General features: G+C 42.6%; 1 protein-coding gene across 3 annotated transcripts in view; it reads left to right on the plus strand.

The window, feature by feature from the left end:
* Nucleotides 1-617: 617 nt before the first annotated feature.
* The window catches only part of LOC105915844 (nucleolar protein 4-like), a 139,753-nt gene continuing 121,507 nt past the window's right edge, over nt 618-18,863 (plus strand). For all 3 annotated transcript variants that reach the window (XR_004931829.1, XM_012850089.3, XM_036142378.1), the window contains exon 1: nt 618-1,668. Coding sequence is in view for 2 of the 3 variants with exons in the window: in XM_012850089.3 (XP_012705543.3) it covers nt 1,264-1,668 (405 nt within the window). In the remaining variant the exon portion in view is untranslated. The remainder of the gene's footprint in view (nt 1,669-18,863) is intronic.

Here is an 18,863-nt window from a genome sequence, read left to right on the forward strand (position 1 = left end):
ACATAAAAAGTAAAAAACAAACCTAAACTAAACTAGAACGGGAGAATTGTGTAAAGGGCCACATATTTTTTCAGAGCAGCTCTGTAGATTATTTATTGTCGGAACAACGTTGTGCTTGGTTATCTTAACGACGCTGATAAGTTATTTTTTTGCTAAATGGGTTGTTGGGGGCTCTGTGATTGGGGGCACATGGAGAGGCTCGCCCAGGGTGGCATTCATGCAAGAACCGCCCCTGGTTGTAAGATAAAAATCTGTATTTTATGGTCCCAAAAGGGAGAATTTCGGGAATTGTAAAGGATTCGTGACTTTAGGTTGAGTAAATGGCAGAATAGATCTTCTCAGGGCTACAGGATAAACCTGTTGCATGTCGAATTTCGCGCACACGTCGGCGTGTGTTGCTTTATTTTCTTCTGCTGCTACTTCCTGCTTTCAGGATGTGGCTGCAGCGTGCGCATCTCCAGGACGGCCCGGGTTGGACACGCTGGACCTCTGTCACGCCGCCGTCCGTGGACGGACCTTATTCGGGACACCGTTTCCTGGTGAGAGGCCCTTCCTGCTGTGTCTGACAGTTCATCAGAGGAGGAGACGAAGATAACGCGCAGCGGGACCAGCGGGAGTCCAACAGGTGTCATCCACCAGCCGAAGGAGCGCCTGGAGAAAGACGGGCGAACTGGACCGACCGTTCCGCCCGTGTGCCTCCAGTGAGACGGAGAAAGGTGACAACCGAAGCCCTCCCGTCATTTCTCCCTGAAAGGAGGAAGAGGCTCCCGGTGGTGGAGGAAGGGGGAGGCGCTGACTGACATCCCCCACGGGACAGGGCCGCCCCGCGCCGCGCCGCGCCGCTAACAGGTGTGCCTGACGAGGACGCGCCGCTCAACCGCCCCGGTGCGTCCCGGTTCCGCCTTCCTGCCACATCTGCAGGGGTCCGGAGCGAGGCTGCTGGGCCAAGGAGTTCAGCGGAGGCATCCCGGCGAGAGCTTGGTGCTTTGCTGCTTTATTCGCGGCTGGTGCGTAAACAGCAGAGAGGAGGAGGAGGAGGAGGAAGAAGGAGGAGGCGGCTGGGTCCAAATTATGGCTCATTCCCCCTCGGAAATTGAAGCAATTTCTGAGGATGATAGTCGGGAGCATTTCACGGGCTAGAACCCATTTTATTGCCTGAGAACAACCCGCTCCGGACGGACTTCCACAGTTTCTCAGTTGGACTCGAACCAAATTCCTAGAAATTGGCCGTCACGTCAAAGTGGGTCATCTGTTATTTCTACTATGGCAACGAGAAAATGCGCCGTGGGCTCGGTCCCGATCTCCTCCTCCACCACCACCACCAAGCTGCAGACCCAGACCCAGCACAGCAGCCGGAGTCCCGCTGGAGCCGACGGGGCACCGGCCGAGGCGGCGGAGATGGTCGGGGAGTTCCGGGACTGGTGCCTGAAGACGTACGGGGACTCCGGCAAGACCAAGACGGTGACCCGGCGCAAGTACAACAAAATCCTCCAGACGCTCCTGCAGGAGGGCGAGGAGGACGGCGGGGCGCCGCAGCAGCAGGAGAGAGAGGCGGCCGGCCACCACATCAACGCCAAATTCAAGTTCTGGGTCAGGTCCAAGGGCTTCCAGGTGGGCCGGAGCGGGCCGGCGGACGGGCCGGTGCTGTACGTCCCAATCAAAGCCACGGTTAGTGCGCCTCCAACCCTTCGTGTGTGTGTGTGTGTGTGTGTGTGTGTGTGTGTGTGTGTGTGTGACATGTGGACGTGGGTGAAGGTGGTTACGGCAAACACCTGTCCCGTAATAGGGCTCCGAGTGATGCTCACACCTGTGCGGGCGGGTTGGGGGCGGGGTGCCGGAACCGAATCAACGCCTTCAGTTCCTCTGGAGAGGAACCAGCAACCCCTGACCTGCGTTTAGCGGCTTTGCAGAAATGAAACCAGGGGCCTGGGGAGGTATAGGAGAGAAGGGGGGGGGGGGTGAAGTCAAGGTCTTAATTCACAGTAGAGTAAAAGATGCTCCTGGCGCCTGTGGCCATGAGCAGAACCCTTCTGAACAGAACTGCTTCTCAGAGCTCTGTTCATCACTTTTTTCCCCCCTTTTTGTTTTTTTTACAAAGTTTTGCGCCTGCCTGAAACTGTTTTTCCGCTTTCTTCTTTTCTTTAGTTATCAGCGTTCTTTGCCAGGCCTTTCCTGGGTGACGCATAACGTTACTGCAGAGTAAACTTGATTTTAAATGGTTCCTTTTTCCTCCTGACCTGCTGCCCCCTTTAGCAGGACGAGCTCAAACACCAAAGAGCTCCTGGATTGTTGGATTGTGGGACTAGGCTGCTGCTCTCTGAGGCTTTGGTCCCGCTGGTTGTCCAGTGCGGGCCTTTTAGACACATGAGTTTTCCCAGGATGCTCCACTGCTGGGTCCCCTGCAGCCCAATCCAGGTACTTCTTGTAGAAGTCTGTCTCTCCTTGATGCCTACCTGCTGGCTGCCATTTTCCACCAAGCTTTGCACCGGTGGCAACTATATCTGCTTTATACAACAGTCCTGGTTCTTGCTGGACTTTCTGGGGCACCTTGAAGCTTTTTTCCTCCATCCATGAAATTGCTGAAGATTTTAGAGTATGGTTGTTACAAACGTAAAAAAAACACGTTTCCCCACCTGCTGTTTGAGAAATCACCCTGGGTCCTCTGTGGGGTTCAGACTTGGGGGCATTTCCTGACAACAGAATCTAGAATCAGGTCTAGAATTTCAGTGTTTTGACCTTTGATCCGCCGCGTTCTTGCGTTTGCTTTGTAACGCGGCGCTCCATGGTGCCGGGAAAGCTACGGCTCGTTTTTAGCCGGTTCCTGGATTGTTGGTGGAAGCTGCTCTGGCAGGATCTCTTGATTCGCAGCAGTTCTCCTTCCTCTCTATCAGGGTGTCTTACTCTTGGCACCAGGCAGGACTTGTAGTAGCTCTCACATTTTGGTTTTGTCCCAAATGATCAGAAGGAGGATTCATCAGAGAGAGGAACTCTGCAACCAGTGTTCTGCCGTCCGTTCTTGTTCTTTCCGCAGAATTTCATGCTTTTGTTGAGGATTTTTACACAAGAGTGGCTTCTTTGCTGCCTCCTTCTTGTCCAAAAGTCTCTGCTTCACACCCACATGCTGCCAGAGCAAAGCAAGCTCTGCCCCGGTGGCAGCATGATTCTGTGTCTCTCTCTTAGATGGCCCTGGACTTTCCTGTGCGCTCTTGGACGCTCTAAAGTCTTCTTAAAAATCGTGCGCATAGAAATACAAGCAGAGAAAGTCGCTCACATGTAACTGCACAGCTTCTTATCCCTCGTTACACGTATGGCGCAGATTTCTGGAGCTGGGAAGCTGGTTTCCTATTCTGCTGTGAAAAGTCAGTGCAATAATGAACATGAAAACTTTGCATGTATTTCAAAAATGATTCTGATACAAACATTAGTCTGTTTCTCTCATCTAGGATTGATTGATGGGACAAATATATGAGGCGACTACATTTCCACTGTGTTAAAATGTGAAACAATACGCTTCAAAACAGGAGAGACTTTAGGCCAAAGACCATTTTTATACAATTTCGACAACATTTATGAAAGATCTTCACTAAATACGTGAAGTCTATTGCTCTAGACTTGAAGTAAAAGTAATACCTTACAGCAGTAAAAATAAAAATTGGACCCTGGGAGTAACTTTCTTCTTCTTCTGCTGCTGCTGCTGCTCGTGCAGTAGCACCACCATGTGGTAGCAGGGACACATTACAGCCGGTAGCAGTTAAAAAAAGTGTGTGTGTGTATGTGTGGAGGGGTTAAGAAAAGCAACAACTGGGATGCCTGATTGTCGTTTGGTAATTGTCGTAACTGTCACCATGGAAGCTTGCGATCAAACTGCATGAAAACCTGAACCAGCTGTGCTTCGTTTGTTCTCCTCTATCCGCTGAACGTCGGCGCTGCACAGCTTCTTCCAGCTGTATTCGTGTTGGAGCTCAGCGATCTGTTTATTCTGTTTTCTTTCTTTACGCGTGGCGCTGAGAGGGATGTGACCTTCCTGCAGCAGCCGCCTATCAGGCAGCCTCTGTGTTTGCACACAAACACTTGCACACCAGCGATGTGTGTGTGTGTGTGTGTGTGCCTGTCTGCACCGCTGGGTGTGAGACACGATGATCCATTTATTACTCAGCTGAGATGCCGGGTATGAAAATACATCCAGAGACGTGAACCGAAGAGGATGAAAAGGCTCGGTCCTCGGTGCTTTCAGGTTCACGTTGTAGCCGGACTGTTGACTGAGTCACAAATTATGTCAAAACAAATAGGAAACAGTTTTAGTGAGAAGGTGTTGAGTTAAAAAGGACAAACTGCTGTTAATTTCTTCATCTTTATTACAGTTGCTTCATGAACATCAAATCCAGCTGAAAAACTATGTTCTAACGTTTATGTATCAGTAATGTTTCTTTGAATATGTGTGCAAATGGGAAAACTGGGAAGGCATCATTCAGCTTAAACAGAGGTCTGGCTGGGGGGCGTCTGGGGTTATGTTGCGTAAAAACAACTTTTTAATGCAAAAAAAATGAGTTAAACAGTGCAGATCGTGGCTATTTCTGAAGCATGATATATATATATATATTTTGTATTGTTTTTCAGATATTTAGTTGAATAGCAAATATTAAAGAAGGAGTATTGCTTCTAAACACTTCACAAACACCATCAAACCTAATATTGGATTAAATAAACCAGGTTGATCAACCTCATCACCTTCTGAAGAAGTATTCTATGTTAGGGGTCAGATATAGTTTGAGCTTTTACAACAAAATGAAGAGAACTAAGATAATTGTACCAGCTGCTGAGCACTGTGGTGGTAGCATGATGCTGCGGGGCTGTTTTAATGCCAGTAGTGTCGCTGCTTTGCATAAACCTGATTAATGAAGACTGAGGATTTCCTCCACGTTCTTTAACTTGATCTCAAAGCTACACGGGCAGCGAAACACATCAAAATGTACTCAGAAATGAAAACAAGAGGGTTGTAATTAATCAGGTCCTTCTGGAGAAACGTTTCATGGTGAGAGGAGATAAACCTTAGCAATATGGCCACACAGTATGAATGGAGGAGTGATGGTGAAGCTTTAAGATCTAAGAGCAATCTACCAGTTATGGAGCACGGTGGTGGTGGCATTATGCTGTGGGCTGTTTAATTACCAGTGACAGAGGATGGAATAACTGGAGGAGGAGGGCGATCTCTAAATATTCTGGTTTGGTTGTTTGTTGAATTCCGCTGAAACAGCCGAACCAGAAAAAACAACCGATTGAAATAATTTATACCAATTCTGAGAAAAAGAGCGGTCAAATGCGGCCGCGACAAGTGTGTGCTTGAGATGTTACGCACAGAGACCTTTAACAAAATATAAGTTGGGTTATATATATATATTTTGTCTGTGTGTCTAATTTCTTGCCTGGGAGGTTTATAGAAAATCAATAGTAAATTCAAACTTGTGCAACATTCGCTTTTAAAAAACAACAACATTGCTGTCGTTTATTATATCTGGGCAAAGAATACCGTATTTTTCGGTTTACAAGACGCACTAAATATTCTTCCCAAGTGTGTAATCTCACCCCTCCACGTCCACAGCTCTCTATCCTTCTCTGTTAGGATGACCGAGTAGCTGGACTACACTTTCTAACATAAAGCCAAAATAAACGTAACTTTTATATTGAATTAACTTACTAGGTTTATTGCTGCTAGCGCGTACTCCAGGCTGCCTTACATGAATACACTTCTAGTTTAGACATTACAGTCAGGCAGTCTGGTAGACAGCTCAGGGGTCCTATCAGGTAGTGACGCAGTGTACCGTAATGCTCCTAATATATATTGAGCAGAGCGGCTTTGTTGCTAACCAAAGTCATATTTACACATTTTAACAGATTTTTGAGCGCATTGTACCACATAAAATCAGTTAGTAAGCACAACGGTTATATATATATATATATATATATATATATATATATATATATATATATATATATATATATATATATATATATATATATATATATATATATATATATATATACATACATTTTTGAGAAGATTTAAGGATTTTAAGTGTTCCTTATGGTCAGGAAAATATGGTAATTCAAATAATTAATAAAAACTCCCAAATTAATGTGTTACTGTGTAAGGTTTTCCTTCTGAAACATAAATCCAAGTAAAATCCAAAGACTTTTCATTAACTGAGAGAAGAAGATCGATTTTATCATGTTTTACAACCCAATGACGATATAAAAACAGACTGCTTTAACTAAGCAGTAGAAAATCCTTTTTGCCCATATCTGCCAAAAAAACAATCTATATTCAGCTGCTTCTTTTGCTCCTGTACAATGTGATTATTGTGACTGCTTTAATAACCACGGCTGCTTCATGTGTCTCCACTATGCCCGCCTCGTCGCTTTTTGCCCGTATGGACAAAACCCAGATGGTTAACGAGTAGCAGCTGACCTGAGAGCAGTTCCCTGACACCGGAGTGTCAGAAGGACCCAGAAAACGAAGCTGTTTTTCCGCTTTACGACTGCAGCTAATCCCATCTATCTGCTTTCCTATTAGCAACAAAGCAGGACGGGACACCAGAAAACCCCCCTGTTTTCACAAACCTCAGGAAAATTTGTCTGTCTGTCCTCTTCAAGCAGCGACGAAGAGGAGTTTACCCCATGTGGTCCTGACCTGACAAAGAGGAGTAGAGCGGTGGCAAAGTCCCCCCCTGTTGTTTGCTGCGACTGGGGGTCTGATTGTTGGCTGTGCGTCTGCTGAAGAGGGGCAGCTGAATCAGGCTGGCCCCCGCTATCAGGCTGTGGGGATCTCTCCTATCTCAAAGAGCCCCTTATTCTGTCATAATACCAACTCTAAATTGACAGGAATTAGTGGTCTGTGGCGTGTCTGTGTCTCTGTGTGTCCTAACCTCCCTTTGACCCTGCCATAAGCCAGTTTGTGTGTCCTAAACCTCCTGCATACTAGTTTAAGGCCAAACCACAGTTAAAACGGATGGTCTAGGCACGGTTTGGCGAGGTCTTCTGGGGTTCACTGAGCCCCTCGTTGTGTCTGCTCGTTCGTCAGAGTTCTCTTCAAAGATTCAAAGAATCTTTGAGTCTTGAGAATTTGAGCATCTTGAGAGAGTCCATGGAGGACACGATGACCCAGCTGAGGAGGTTCCTCAAAGGGCCGTGTCAGGTTAGAGTCATTTGCACTTAGACTCCTGGAGAACCTTTCATACCTGGATCCTCTCGTGCTGCAGATAAGCTGCTTAAAATCAATCCAGATAAAAAATGTACACATTCTGCAGATTGTTTTGCTTGATTGCAAAACTTATTGCAACACTTATCTTATGAGTAATAGAAATTTAAAAAAAAATGTAAATTAGCAGATAATTCGGTTCTTTTCTTGAATAACAAGGATAGATCTGCAGCTAAATGTTAAAAGCTCAGCCCTTTCTGGTTGACTTAACATCAATACAGCAGCAGCCTCTGTAGTGGAAATGGTCACAAACAAAAAAATGCAGAAAGTTTCACTTGGATATTACATTCTGGATTTTTTTTTAGATTAAAAAGCATAATTCTAACACTTTATTGCCAAAGGTGTGTAACAGCTGAGTCCTTTTTTTTTTTTTTTCCTTCTGTCATGCGGCTTCTGATCATTTGGACTGATACTCGGGATGTTCTCTTTCCGTTCACCTATTACAAATTTATACAGTAAGGTGTTTGAGAAACTGTAATGTCTATCAATGTGAATGTATGTTACCTGCCCTAGCCCTCAGGTGTTCGTGTTGACAGTTTATATTTGCATGTTCAAAAATTATTAAAAATAAAGTAAAAAAAAAAAAAAAAAGCATAATTCTGTTCATATAAAACAGAACCTTTCTAGTGTACTTCAGGGCTAAGTTAAACTCTTTTAGACAATAAAAATAATTACACATTCATCATAAAGATAAACAGCTAATTTAAATTCAGGAATAATGAATACTGCCTTTTCAAACCATTCTTACCCATTTTTAAAAGAATAGAAATACCTGTGGGGAAATTCGGTTGTAACAGTGGCAAAAACAGGTGGGCCTAGACACCAGACTTACACACAAGATTAATTAATTTTTAAGCTAAATTTAAAGATAAGCTGTACAGCAGTCGAGACAGAAAAATAACGTTCAATTATTAATAGTTAAGGCATTTTCAGATAAAAATTCAATGTTTTAAACAAAAAATTGAAGAAAGTTGATGTACAGAACAATGTAATATTTAACTAAATCTTTTGCTGGACAAATTAACAGCAATTGCAAAGACATCCACAGAACCAGAACCAGAACTACATTGATAGCTCTGATATGTCTCTGCAGGTATAGTGCAAGGTTATTTTTATTCTGCAGTGAAGCTGATCTGCTTTGTTGTCTCCAACATCTTTAATCTGCAGCCAGATGCTTTCTTTTCTCCTGTCCCTCATATTTTTACAGGTCCCTCATATTTATTTACTCCGTTTTAGCATAATGTGATTACGTGATTGGCCGCCATGTAGACCAGTCAAAATAAGATCAGGTGAGAGAAGAAACGGGTTGGCTGAGCAGCGAGAGAAGCGCTAATCTCCAGCAGCTAGAAACTCAGTTGATACCAGGCAGCTCACTGCGCAGTTTTCTTTTCTGTTAAATTTAAAGTTTCCCTACACCTTTAAAATTTTAGGTCTCTTTCTCTGTGCTGCTTTATTGCCCGTTGCTTTTTGTCTGCATAGCGGATCACCACACTTGGCATCCATGTATTAGCAGGCTAGGCTATCATTAGCGTTAGCCGCCTGGCCGGAGCACAGTGCGCTGAATAAATAAACTATGTTACGAAGCGTCGGGGCAGATAGTTTTGCCTCGATTAATTTTATGAATCAAGGTCCTCGAATCATTTGAGGAATTGTGACCGCACCTCTTACAATACCGATGGAGTTGAGCCCATCAGTGGCAGACTGAAACTGATGGTGGAGGTGCATAAACCTTCAAAGTTTAGAGAGAAATCCACAGACTGGATGTGGAGAGACGCGTGGCCAGGAAACTGGGTCTGAAATAAGGTTTGCCTAATTTGCTGCATTCCAGAAATTTTCAAATTGTGGAGGAGCTAAACAGTTTTCTCCTTACTGACTGAAGTGGGCCAAATAAATATCTGTCCGTTCTATTTTTCGGACTATAAATTGCATTTATTTAGACATTTATTTCACACAATCCAAGACTAAAAACTGACATTTAATCAGGTAAGACAACTTATTTAATTGCACAGCTGCATCCACAATTGGTTGAATAATATGAAACTTACCTGGGAGGATGAATGAGGTAAATTAGCATAACAAACCAGAAACGCCAACCGGGAAAGTTCTCGTCAGAGCATTTTGGTCTGATTACGCCTAAATCAGACCGTGAGCGTAACGGTCCTACACGCTAAGCTAATAGTACGTCACGGATGTTTCGGAGCAACGTAAAGCTCACGTGCATCAGTGAAGTTGTAACCACAACAGAGCTGTAAGCTAGCGCTAGCTGTTAGCTTAACAGACAGCCTAATAAAAGGTTCTGTTGCGGTCTGGTTCCTTAGAGCTGCAGCACACAACGCTCTGCTGCGTGAATGCAGACTGAAACATCGAAACGTAAATTTGTTCAGTCTTTGTTGTTTATAAGTTAATGTTTTAATTATTTTTTAAGTGGTGCAAGAGGAGCATATAGTTTTCACAGGCCTAGAGCGCCCTCTTGTGGCTATAAATGGTAATATTTACTCATTGGTTCATGTTGGTCAGTATAATTTACCATTTAAATTTGATATATAAGTCGCATCTGAATATAAGTTGCAAGATCTGCCAAACTATGAAAAAAGTGCGACCTATATTCCAAAAAATATGGTATATAAATATGGTGAGCCAAAATTGCAACCAGGAGCTGAGAGCAGACATGCTTTTGGTTAAAGCTCATCTCAGTTCCCTGTTGATGCTCAATATCTGCTGAACATTTAGGTTATTCACTTTCATGAGATAAAACTCTCTAGTATTCAAAGTGTCTGGCAATGCTGAATAAATAGCCTCAGACCAGGTGTAGTGAGCTTTTCTTCCATGTATGGTTCACTCTCACTCTGTTGTATGAATCTATGTTGGAGATTTGATGGATTTTTGGGGCCTGCGTTTGGTTTCCCTCCCAGTTTGAACAGAAACAGACAGAGCTGATGGAGCGTGTGTCTGGGTTCGTGTTTACAGGACACACGCACACACCTCTGCATCTAGGCAGCTGTGCTTTATGTTGCTGAGTGCTGCTATATATTTATGTTAGTCATGGTATTTAAAGCATTTGTGTTATACTGCGTGGTTATTACCACTACATTTAGGTTCTTTAAGGTTACGTGTGTTGAGTCTGAGTTACAACTTTCCAGGGAGTTTTAAACTGCTCTTCAAAACAAAAAGAGGAAATTTTTTTGTTAAAAAAATAAACATAATTGTTTTATTCAAGGTTATAGGTATAGAAATCACATGTCTTGGTGCCAATACTTCTCGTCACAAAGATGAGTTCAGATCATTTGTTTTGCATCGTCTTAATTTCTCTGAGACTTTGTTGTCCAATGAGACTGAGGTTAAAATGTAGATCAGCCATAACTTCAGGAACATTTAAGGATGTGAAGCTACTTTTCTAGAAAAAAAAGACTTTGTCTCCCTCGGAATACCCTTAATAACAGCTCCTAGCTAATGTTCGGACTGCTGCGCCGATTTCAGACAGGCTTCAACTCCGATGTCATAACTCATAATGTGACGGAAACACACTTGGATGATTGCAGTCAAACCCAAGCCTACAGCCTTCTGAAAATGAACTACAAGGTGTGCGCTCTCTCCTCTCTGGACTTTTTTTCTTAATTTCCTGGAGGTGGGCTGTGCTGATGCATCATGTCACGCAAAGGACACCTTAAAGGTGCTATGAAATCACTTTATAAACCATTTCATGTGGTTGATATTGCTGCATATGATACCATAAAGAATTTTATAAAGTAAAAAACAATGTCAGCTTGTTGTTTAGTCCCTCCTCAGTAAAAGTGTTAGGTGTGGAAATGATATGCAGCTTTATCTAGTAATAATAATAATAATAATAATAATAATAATAATAATAATAATAATAATAATAATAATAATGATGATGATGATGATGATGATGATGATAACTTTTAAATTGTTTTTATTCAAACTGCTGAACACTAGGTGATAAAAATAGTAAAACAAGAAATAAAACAATTAAAAACAGGTAAAATCATAAAAACAAAAGGAAACACCAATACTAAAATATAGTTTATGCATCAAATTAGGCTGCAGAAGATAAGATGAACAAGAGCGTCTTTAGCGTGGCTTTAAAAACCTCAGCAAAACGAGGTTGCCGAATGTCTAAAGGGAGATTGTTCCACTGACATGGGACACGATTGGAAAAAGGTTTTCCTTTTAGCCTTAGGGACTTTTAAGAGATCACACAGGTGTATAGTTGACTTCACTCTGATTGGCTACAACCATATTTGGAAAACCGGTCAAACACGCCCCTTTCCCCTCCACCCTCACCTCCCTTCTCGTTACAAATCCATTATTAAGGTTCTACGGCTGGTTGAAGTGTTTGTGTTGCAGGACGTCGGACAGGCGAGGCCAAGCTGACCAACGGCGGTAACATGACTTCTGTTATCCTGCGTAAGCGCCGTGTGTAAATCACCCAAACAGCGTCTCTCCTACCAAAGTTTGCAGTTCAAAAAGGGACATTTCTGCACGGCTGCTGAAGGCAGTAGCGAACATTTTTATGTAGCCCAGAGATGAGAAATACAAATTAAAGTTGGAGAATGGTGGAAAAGAGATGCTGCATAAACTGATTTCTGGTCCGTAACCTTAACTTTTAGCTAAAAGGTATTTTTTCCTGAACACACACACACACACACACACACACACCGTACTCGGCTCTCCTCCATCTTCTCCTGTTGCCATGGAAAACAGCTCCTTTGGCCACGATGAAGGTAAAATGAAAATTAACGCAAGTCTTAATTAGACTGCGAGGCTTCAATTACCTCCATTCCTCCTGCCTACCCCCTTCTCCCCTGACCTTCTCCTCCCTCTCTTGATTTCTCTGCCGCACCCAAAAGGCAGGCCGGCTTATTAGCACCAGCATGAAAAGGGGATTATTAACGAGGCTAGCCGACGGCTATTATATCTCTAAGGGAGGATGAACGGGTCCAGACTCCAAAAGCATGAAGACCCTGAGACTTAGAGGACTAAAGCTGACCTGGCTGGACCCGGTGGGAGACAACTGTGTTGGTTTTCTAGTAGAGAAATTACTAAAGAAGTTTATTTTTTTATTTAAGTATTTCTCTGACTCAATAAAAAATAGTCTGTTCATCAAATGATCAAACCATTGCGCAGTGATTCTGAGAAGTTGATGCTGTAAAAGTCACTTAGGTTACAAACACATTTGGCCTGACAGGTACTTAAATAAAGCCCTTATTGTTCCTAACAAGAGAGCAAGAAAAATAAATAATTTTGTTTAAATACTTTTAAAATACGAAGAAGAAGAAGAAGTGCAGAGGTTAGTCTATAGTGGGTAGAGATGAGTGAATTTATGTAGACATCAGCATAATTAATCATAGATCAGAGCAGTTCTTAAAGCCGTGGGTTGAGTTCTGGTTTGCTACTGCTCTATAAACCACTAAATGGGCTAAAAATACTATTCTGAGTTGTTTATAATAACAATAATAATACATTTTATTTAACAGCGCCTTTCTTGACGCTCAAGGTCACTTTACAGACAATAAAAAAAGAAGCAAATACAGGGAACAGAAAAATATAAACAAACAGTTATGAAGAGGGACAAGAACAGTTTACAAATAAGCAAGCTGGAACAGGTGGGTTTTTGAGCCTGGTTTGTCAAGAACTATCCAGGTACACCCTTTAAATCCTCAAAGACCTGCTCACTATGTTTCCCAGGAACCAAACTAAACAAGGTGATGCAGAATTTAGCCTCTATGTTCCTCAGCTCTGGAACATACCGGCTGAAAGCCTGAGCCGTGTGGAACCTGTTGGTTCCCTTAAAGGTATAGTCGCCTTATTTTTTTGGCTTCGATTATCTTATCTGTTGGTTGTCCCACATGCTAATCGTTAACTACGTTTACCTGGACAAAAGTAATCGGAATAAAGGGCCAATCGGAATAAAAATGCGTCATGTAAACAAGCTAATCGGAATATGATGATTGGATTAAGCTCAATCAGAATGAAATCTGATAATCCGATCAACCTGCATATAAACGCTTATCAGGCTCAAGTTATTCCGAATGTGGCAAACTGACCCGAGTGTGCATGTGTGCTGGACGTAAACGTGACGTATTTCCGGGTTGGTGAGTGGCGGAAATACGACGGGAAGTAAAACTGTTGGGGCTCCCGATAAACCTTTATGTAAGAAAAAATAAAAGAGCTCAAATTTGTGGCTTACTCAGTAACGTTTCAACTATATTTAGAACCTAGAGCAAGCCTGGATGCTCAGAAGACAAACAAACTCATATAAAACTGGTTTGTTTACTATTTTTGTTGTTTAGCAAAGACGTAACTACTACTTCTGTGTTGTTGTTTTGTTAGGGGAATTTGATAACTGCTCAGTGGTTCTATTCTGAATAAACACGCACATTATGATCGGATTAATTGATTATGTGCCCATATAAACGGTACAATCCGATTATTTAATCCAATGGTGAAATTTTGTGCATGTAAACATAGCTACTGTGAGCTTGTTCCTTTGCTAGTTTCAATGTCATTTAAATCACAAATTCAACAATCCAGTCAGAAAACATGGGTTTGGCTGTTAGGGTTTCATGCTCATGAATCATGAATCAAGAAGCTTTACTGTCATTACATGTTACCATAATGACATTTTTGGTGAGACATACACCGTCTCAGAAAGCACATAGACACAACAAGACATGATCTTTAAATTATTATTTTTTTAAACAGCTGATTGCACTGGCCAACAACACTACCTGGGCTGCTAACACACGTGTACAGTCCTTAGAAGCTAATGGATTCATTTTCAAGCCAAGAAATTAGGACAGCAGACTAAAAGACTGTGCAATAAATAGTTATTGAATGGTTTGGATGTCTAATCAGACAGTTCCTGAGAGACTGAATTGTGTGAATGCACATTTGAAAGTGAGAGACAGTGTAAATTATTCTCATCAGATCAGAAACCTGTGTAACCAGCAGTGTGTTTGTAACGTGTGACGGATTATGAACTGGGCTGATGGTTTGGTGATTTTAATCAGGGGACGAGAGCCCTTACAGATGTGGGAATGAAGCTGTTAGTTTTTGATTCATTGTTCCTGAACTGTTTTCCCTGATGGAAGTGGGACAAACAGCGCATTGCCTGTCTGGGAGGGATCTGTGGCAACATGTCTGGCCCTTTTCTGGACTCCTGCAGCATAAGAAGTGTTTAGATCTCGTGTCTTCCTTTCCTACACTGTGCAGCTCCCACACCATACTGTTATGAGACAGAAAAAGGTTTCTATTGTAGCTCTGTAGAAGTTTTTTTAGCAGCTTAGTGGGAAGTCCAGTCAGTTGCAGTTTCCTGAGGAAGAAGAGCTGTTGTTGGGCCTTCTTCACCAGGTGGGAGGTGTTTGCAGTCCAAGAGAGGTCAGAGGAGACGTGAATGCCCAGGAACTTAATGCTGTCCACGCCTCCACCACCTCCCCCCGTATGTAGAGAGGAGGTGTTCAGTCCTCCTGGACCTCCTGTAGTCTATTATTACCTCCTTGGTCTCACTGGTGTTAAGGATCAGGTTGTTCCTGGAGCTCCACTGTGTCAGATTGCTGACCTCATCCCTGTAGTGGGACTCATCATTGTAGGAGATGAGACCCACTATAGTGATGTCGTCCACAAACTTCACCACTGTGATTGTGAGGTGGACAGCACAGTCCTGGGTGAGAAGGGCTAAGGACACAACCATGTGGTGTTCCTGGATCAGTGGAGCAGATGTTCCCCATTTTCACCACCTGGGGTCTGTTGGTGAGGAAGTCACTGATCCAGGAGCAGAGAGGTGTGGACAGATTCTCCCCGTAGGTGAACTTCAGACTGTCTAGAACAGCAGAGATGGCGTCCTTGATGTACATTAGGAGGATCCTCTGGATGAACCTCATGATGACGGGTTCAGAGCAACAGGATGGTAGTCGTTGCGGCAGGTGATGGTTGTTTTTTTGGGAACAGGCATGACGATGGAGGATTTCAGGCAGGCAGGGACCATGGAGACCTACTGAGGTTCTGAAAGAGTAGTGCATGTTAATGGTGGAGGACGGTGCAAGAACTTCTGCAGATCAAGTGGGCATAACTTTTTAGTTTAGTGGAACTAAAGCGACATCATACTCCAATTATAAATAATTTTCTAAAATCGAGTTTTTAACCAGAGCGCCGTCCTCCATGTAAAATATAAAACTGGCTGTACCAATCTGTATAACTCATCGCTGAGGCATCCATCTTTCTCCAAACATCCGGTGTATAAGAATAAAAGTTTTTTTTTCCTTACTGTCTAGGTATTAAACGCCGCAGAAGTAAGAAAACGTTCCATATTTCGGTTTTGCGGAGAGTATAGCAACTAAGCACACTGAAGAAGGCTCATCTCTCTGCGGACCTGCCGGGGTGCTTTTAGCGAGCAGCGGCAGAAAGCGTGTTAACGTGCTGCATAACCGTCTGGTTTGGTAACTGTTCAGCAGACAGAGCAGCTCGCCAGAAGGTGGTTAAAGCTGCTCAGGATATCATTGGTCTTCCTTTACCCCTTCTAGGGCACATTTACCAGTCTCGATGTCGCAATAGAGCCTGCAGCATTGTGAAAGACTTTACACAATGCTGTGCTATTTGTCCACCCTGCTGCTGTCTAGCGGGCGGTGCAGGTCTCTAAAGACACACACTGGCAGACTTCAGGGACAGTTTCTACCCAACAGCCATCACTGGAGTGAATTCTGTCTCCCCTCAACTCTATGCTCCTAAATTTATGTACCCAGCGTCTTTAGAAACTGAAAGCATCATTTACCTCTTAGCTTAATCATATCTGCTTTATTGTATTAATATTATTTAGGGTTTTTAATGGGATGGTATACAATGTCTTGCATAAGTATTCAACCCCCCCCCCTTTTGCTTTGTACCTATTTTCTTACACTCCAACTTATAATCTAAATATTTTTTCATCTTGGGTTATGTGATGTGTCTGCTTAAAATAGTCTAAGTTGGTGAAGTAGAATAAGAAAAGAAAAAATATATTTAGGAAAATAATCAAATCACAAAGCTCTAAAATAGGCGTTTATGGTTCAAATTAATAATTATTTTGTAAGCACATATTTTGGTCTGAGGAGGGGATATAAAGCTGCTCCAGGCTCTACTAGCAGCCAGTAAAAAGTCAGTGACAAGAAAAGGGTTAAATCCAACACCCTCAACATTAGAACAGCATTGTTTTAGATATATTTAAATTGTAAAAGTTGACATTTTCTTTAAGAAGTCAGACGGAAAAATTTTATAATATTTGGGAAAGATACATCAGGATTGTATCCCCTTTTTAAAGTGATCCATGGAGTGGAGCAGCTTCATTGCTAACCAAAGTCATACTTTGTATGCGCATTGTACCACATAAAATCAGTCAGTAAGCACAACGGTAATCATATACAAGACGCACCAGATCATAAGGCGCACCATACATTTTTGAGAAAACGTAAGGATTTTAAGTGCGCCTTGTAGTCCGTGAAATACGGTACTCTTCGACTGTGTTTTTGAAGACTGCTGTTGTTCTGAGTTTGACAGAAAGGCCTTTAATAGACTATTGCAGGTGTTTTAAGGGGATTAGAGAAATGGCTGATGAAGAAGCGAAAGTGTTCCAGCATTTTCCACGACCTATCAGGCGCCGTTTGGCTGACTCCAGAACACATCTAGTGCTCTTCAAGTGCCCAGACTTGATATTCAATCTCACAGCCCCAAAAGTACAGCTATACAAACCACTTAACAATTGTTAAAGGAAAGAATGTGTTAGTTGATATATTTTTTTTTTATCATGAATGGCTAATATTGCATATCTGGAATCGTGCATTAACGTTTTTTTATTTATTTTAGAATCTATGCTTAGTGTTTTTAAACACAATATTTGTAATATAAACCATTAATGCCACTATTAGAATCTGGTGTGAGGTGAACATTGTTTTGCACAAGCTGTCTGCTGAAAAAGTTGCATCCCTCTGCTGCTTTTCTTACATTAGTTATGGAGGGGTCAGTGAAACGGCACCCTCTAGAGTCACAGAATCTGACTGCTCATGAAAATTAGTGTAAAATTTAGTGTCTGCCGTATAAACGCACATCTGTCCCTTTTTAAATTAGCGGCAGTGTTTCCTTTCTTGAGGCTCACAAGCTTCAGTTCCTCATGAGCCTCCATTAAAAGATGTTGCTTGTTTGGTTTAAAGTTTGGAGCTCATCCTATCTGTGATGCATCGATCTTAAGCCGCTTTGGGTCCAGACCCACAGCTGAAATGTTTGCATTCTAGCAATGCCCAGTATTACTGCGGTCATTGTTAATAATAGGCGTGTTGTCCTGTCACGTGGCTGTGCTAATGAGAAATATGGACGCATGAACGTCTCCACAGGTGGTGATGATGTCATGATCAAGTCCTCGTCCTGCGCTCGTCCTGCGGTACAGAGAAGAGGAAGTTTCAGTTCCAGATGTGTTCCCAGATGAAGACCCTGTGTTTCAGAATGAAGCGCCCCGCGTTGCAGCCGCGCTTTTGTTCATGGTCGCTGCAGTTCTGTTGCAGCACCGCCCTCGTCCTGCTGGACATGTCTGTGCGATGAGGAGGGGTAGGTGTGGAGGACGAAGGGCAGTGGTAATGATAGAGGAGGGATGCGGAAGGGGGCACTTAGCTTTCAGAGCATGTATCCTAGCAACAGGCTGGTTTGGAAACGGCGCGAGGACGGGAATAGTGGGTCAGAGCCCACAACAAGATGGGGAATGAAAGAGTGACAGACAGTAATTTGTAGATGGGTGGGGGTGGGGGGGGGGGGGGGGAGGCGCTGCAGGTTGGAGCAGAGAGGTGAGAACAATCGGCACGGAGAAAGAAAAGATCGGACACTTTCAACGCATTTCTGTACAAAACATTTAAAGGGTCCTGAAGTGGCAGAAATGTGCCTCCACCAGTTCTATATAAGTTGATGGAAATAGCGCTGATGTTCTAAAAGTAGTTCAAATACAACCATTAGGAATGATGGAGGGCTGTTTCAGCACTGGCCCGGGCTCGTTATGCCTGAGGTCTTTGTGTCAATGTCAACTTTATTTATATAGCACATTTACGACAGATGCCTCTGTCCAAAGAGCTGTACACAACAAGCTGGACGATATAGAAGAAAAACTGTTGCTAAAATAGAAATCATATTGATCAATATTGATAATTATCAACAAATTTAAAACCTATACTTTAAGTGCAGCCCTGGCCATTTTATGCTATTGCTTATTTATCTATTTTTAGATAAAGACACAAACACTGCATTCAAACTGAACCGTTTATTCAACCAACTTTTTATCAAAACTGCAAGTTTTAAAAAAAGAAAAAAAAGAGCGTGTGCTCTCTGAACTCTTTGAAGGGGGCGGGCTTGGTTCCTGGGTCTGCGTTGTGATTGGTTGGGAGGATGTAATGACTGTAATATTAACCTACATGATAGGCTAGAATGCAAAAGGAAGGAAAACTGTTATTGTGTAGAACTTTTTATTAACCCTTTTTTCTATAATCAATATACGTTTATATTCTTAGCGAATTACTGTCCAGACCTACAACAAACAGTATAAATATATGTAATAACAAAGAAATAGCACGGAATAAGA

The sequence above is a fragment of the Fundulus heteroclitus genome, chromosome 1, assembly GCF_011125445.2.
Source record: "Fundulus heteroclitus isolate FHET01 chromosome 1, MU-UCD_Fhet_4.1, whole genome shotgun sequence".
In the NCBI taxonomy this organism is placed as follows: Eukaryota; Metazoa; Chordata; class Actinopteri; order Cyprinodontiformes; family Fundulidae; genus Fundulus; species Fundulus heteroclitus.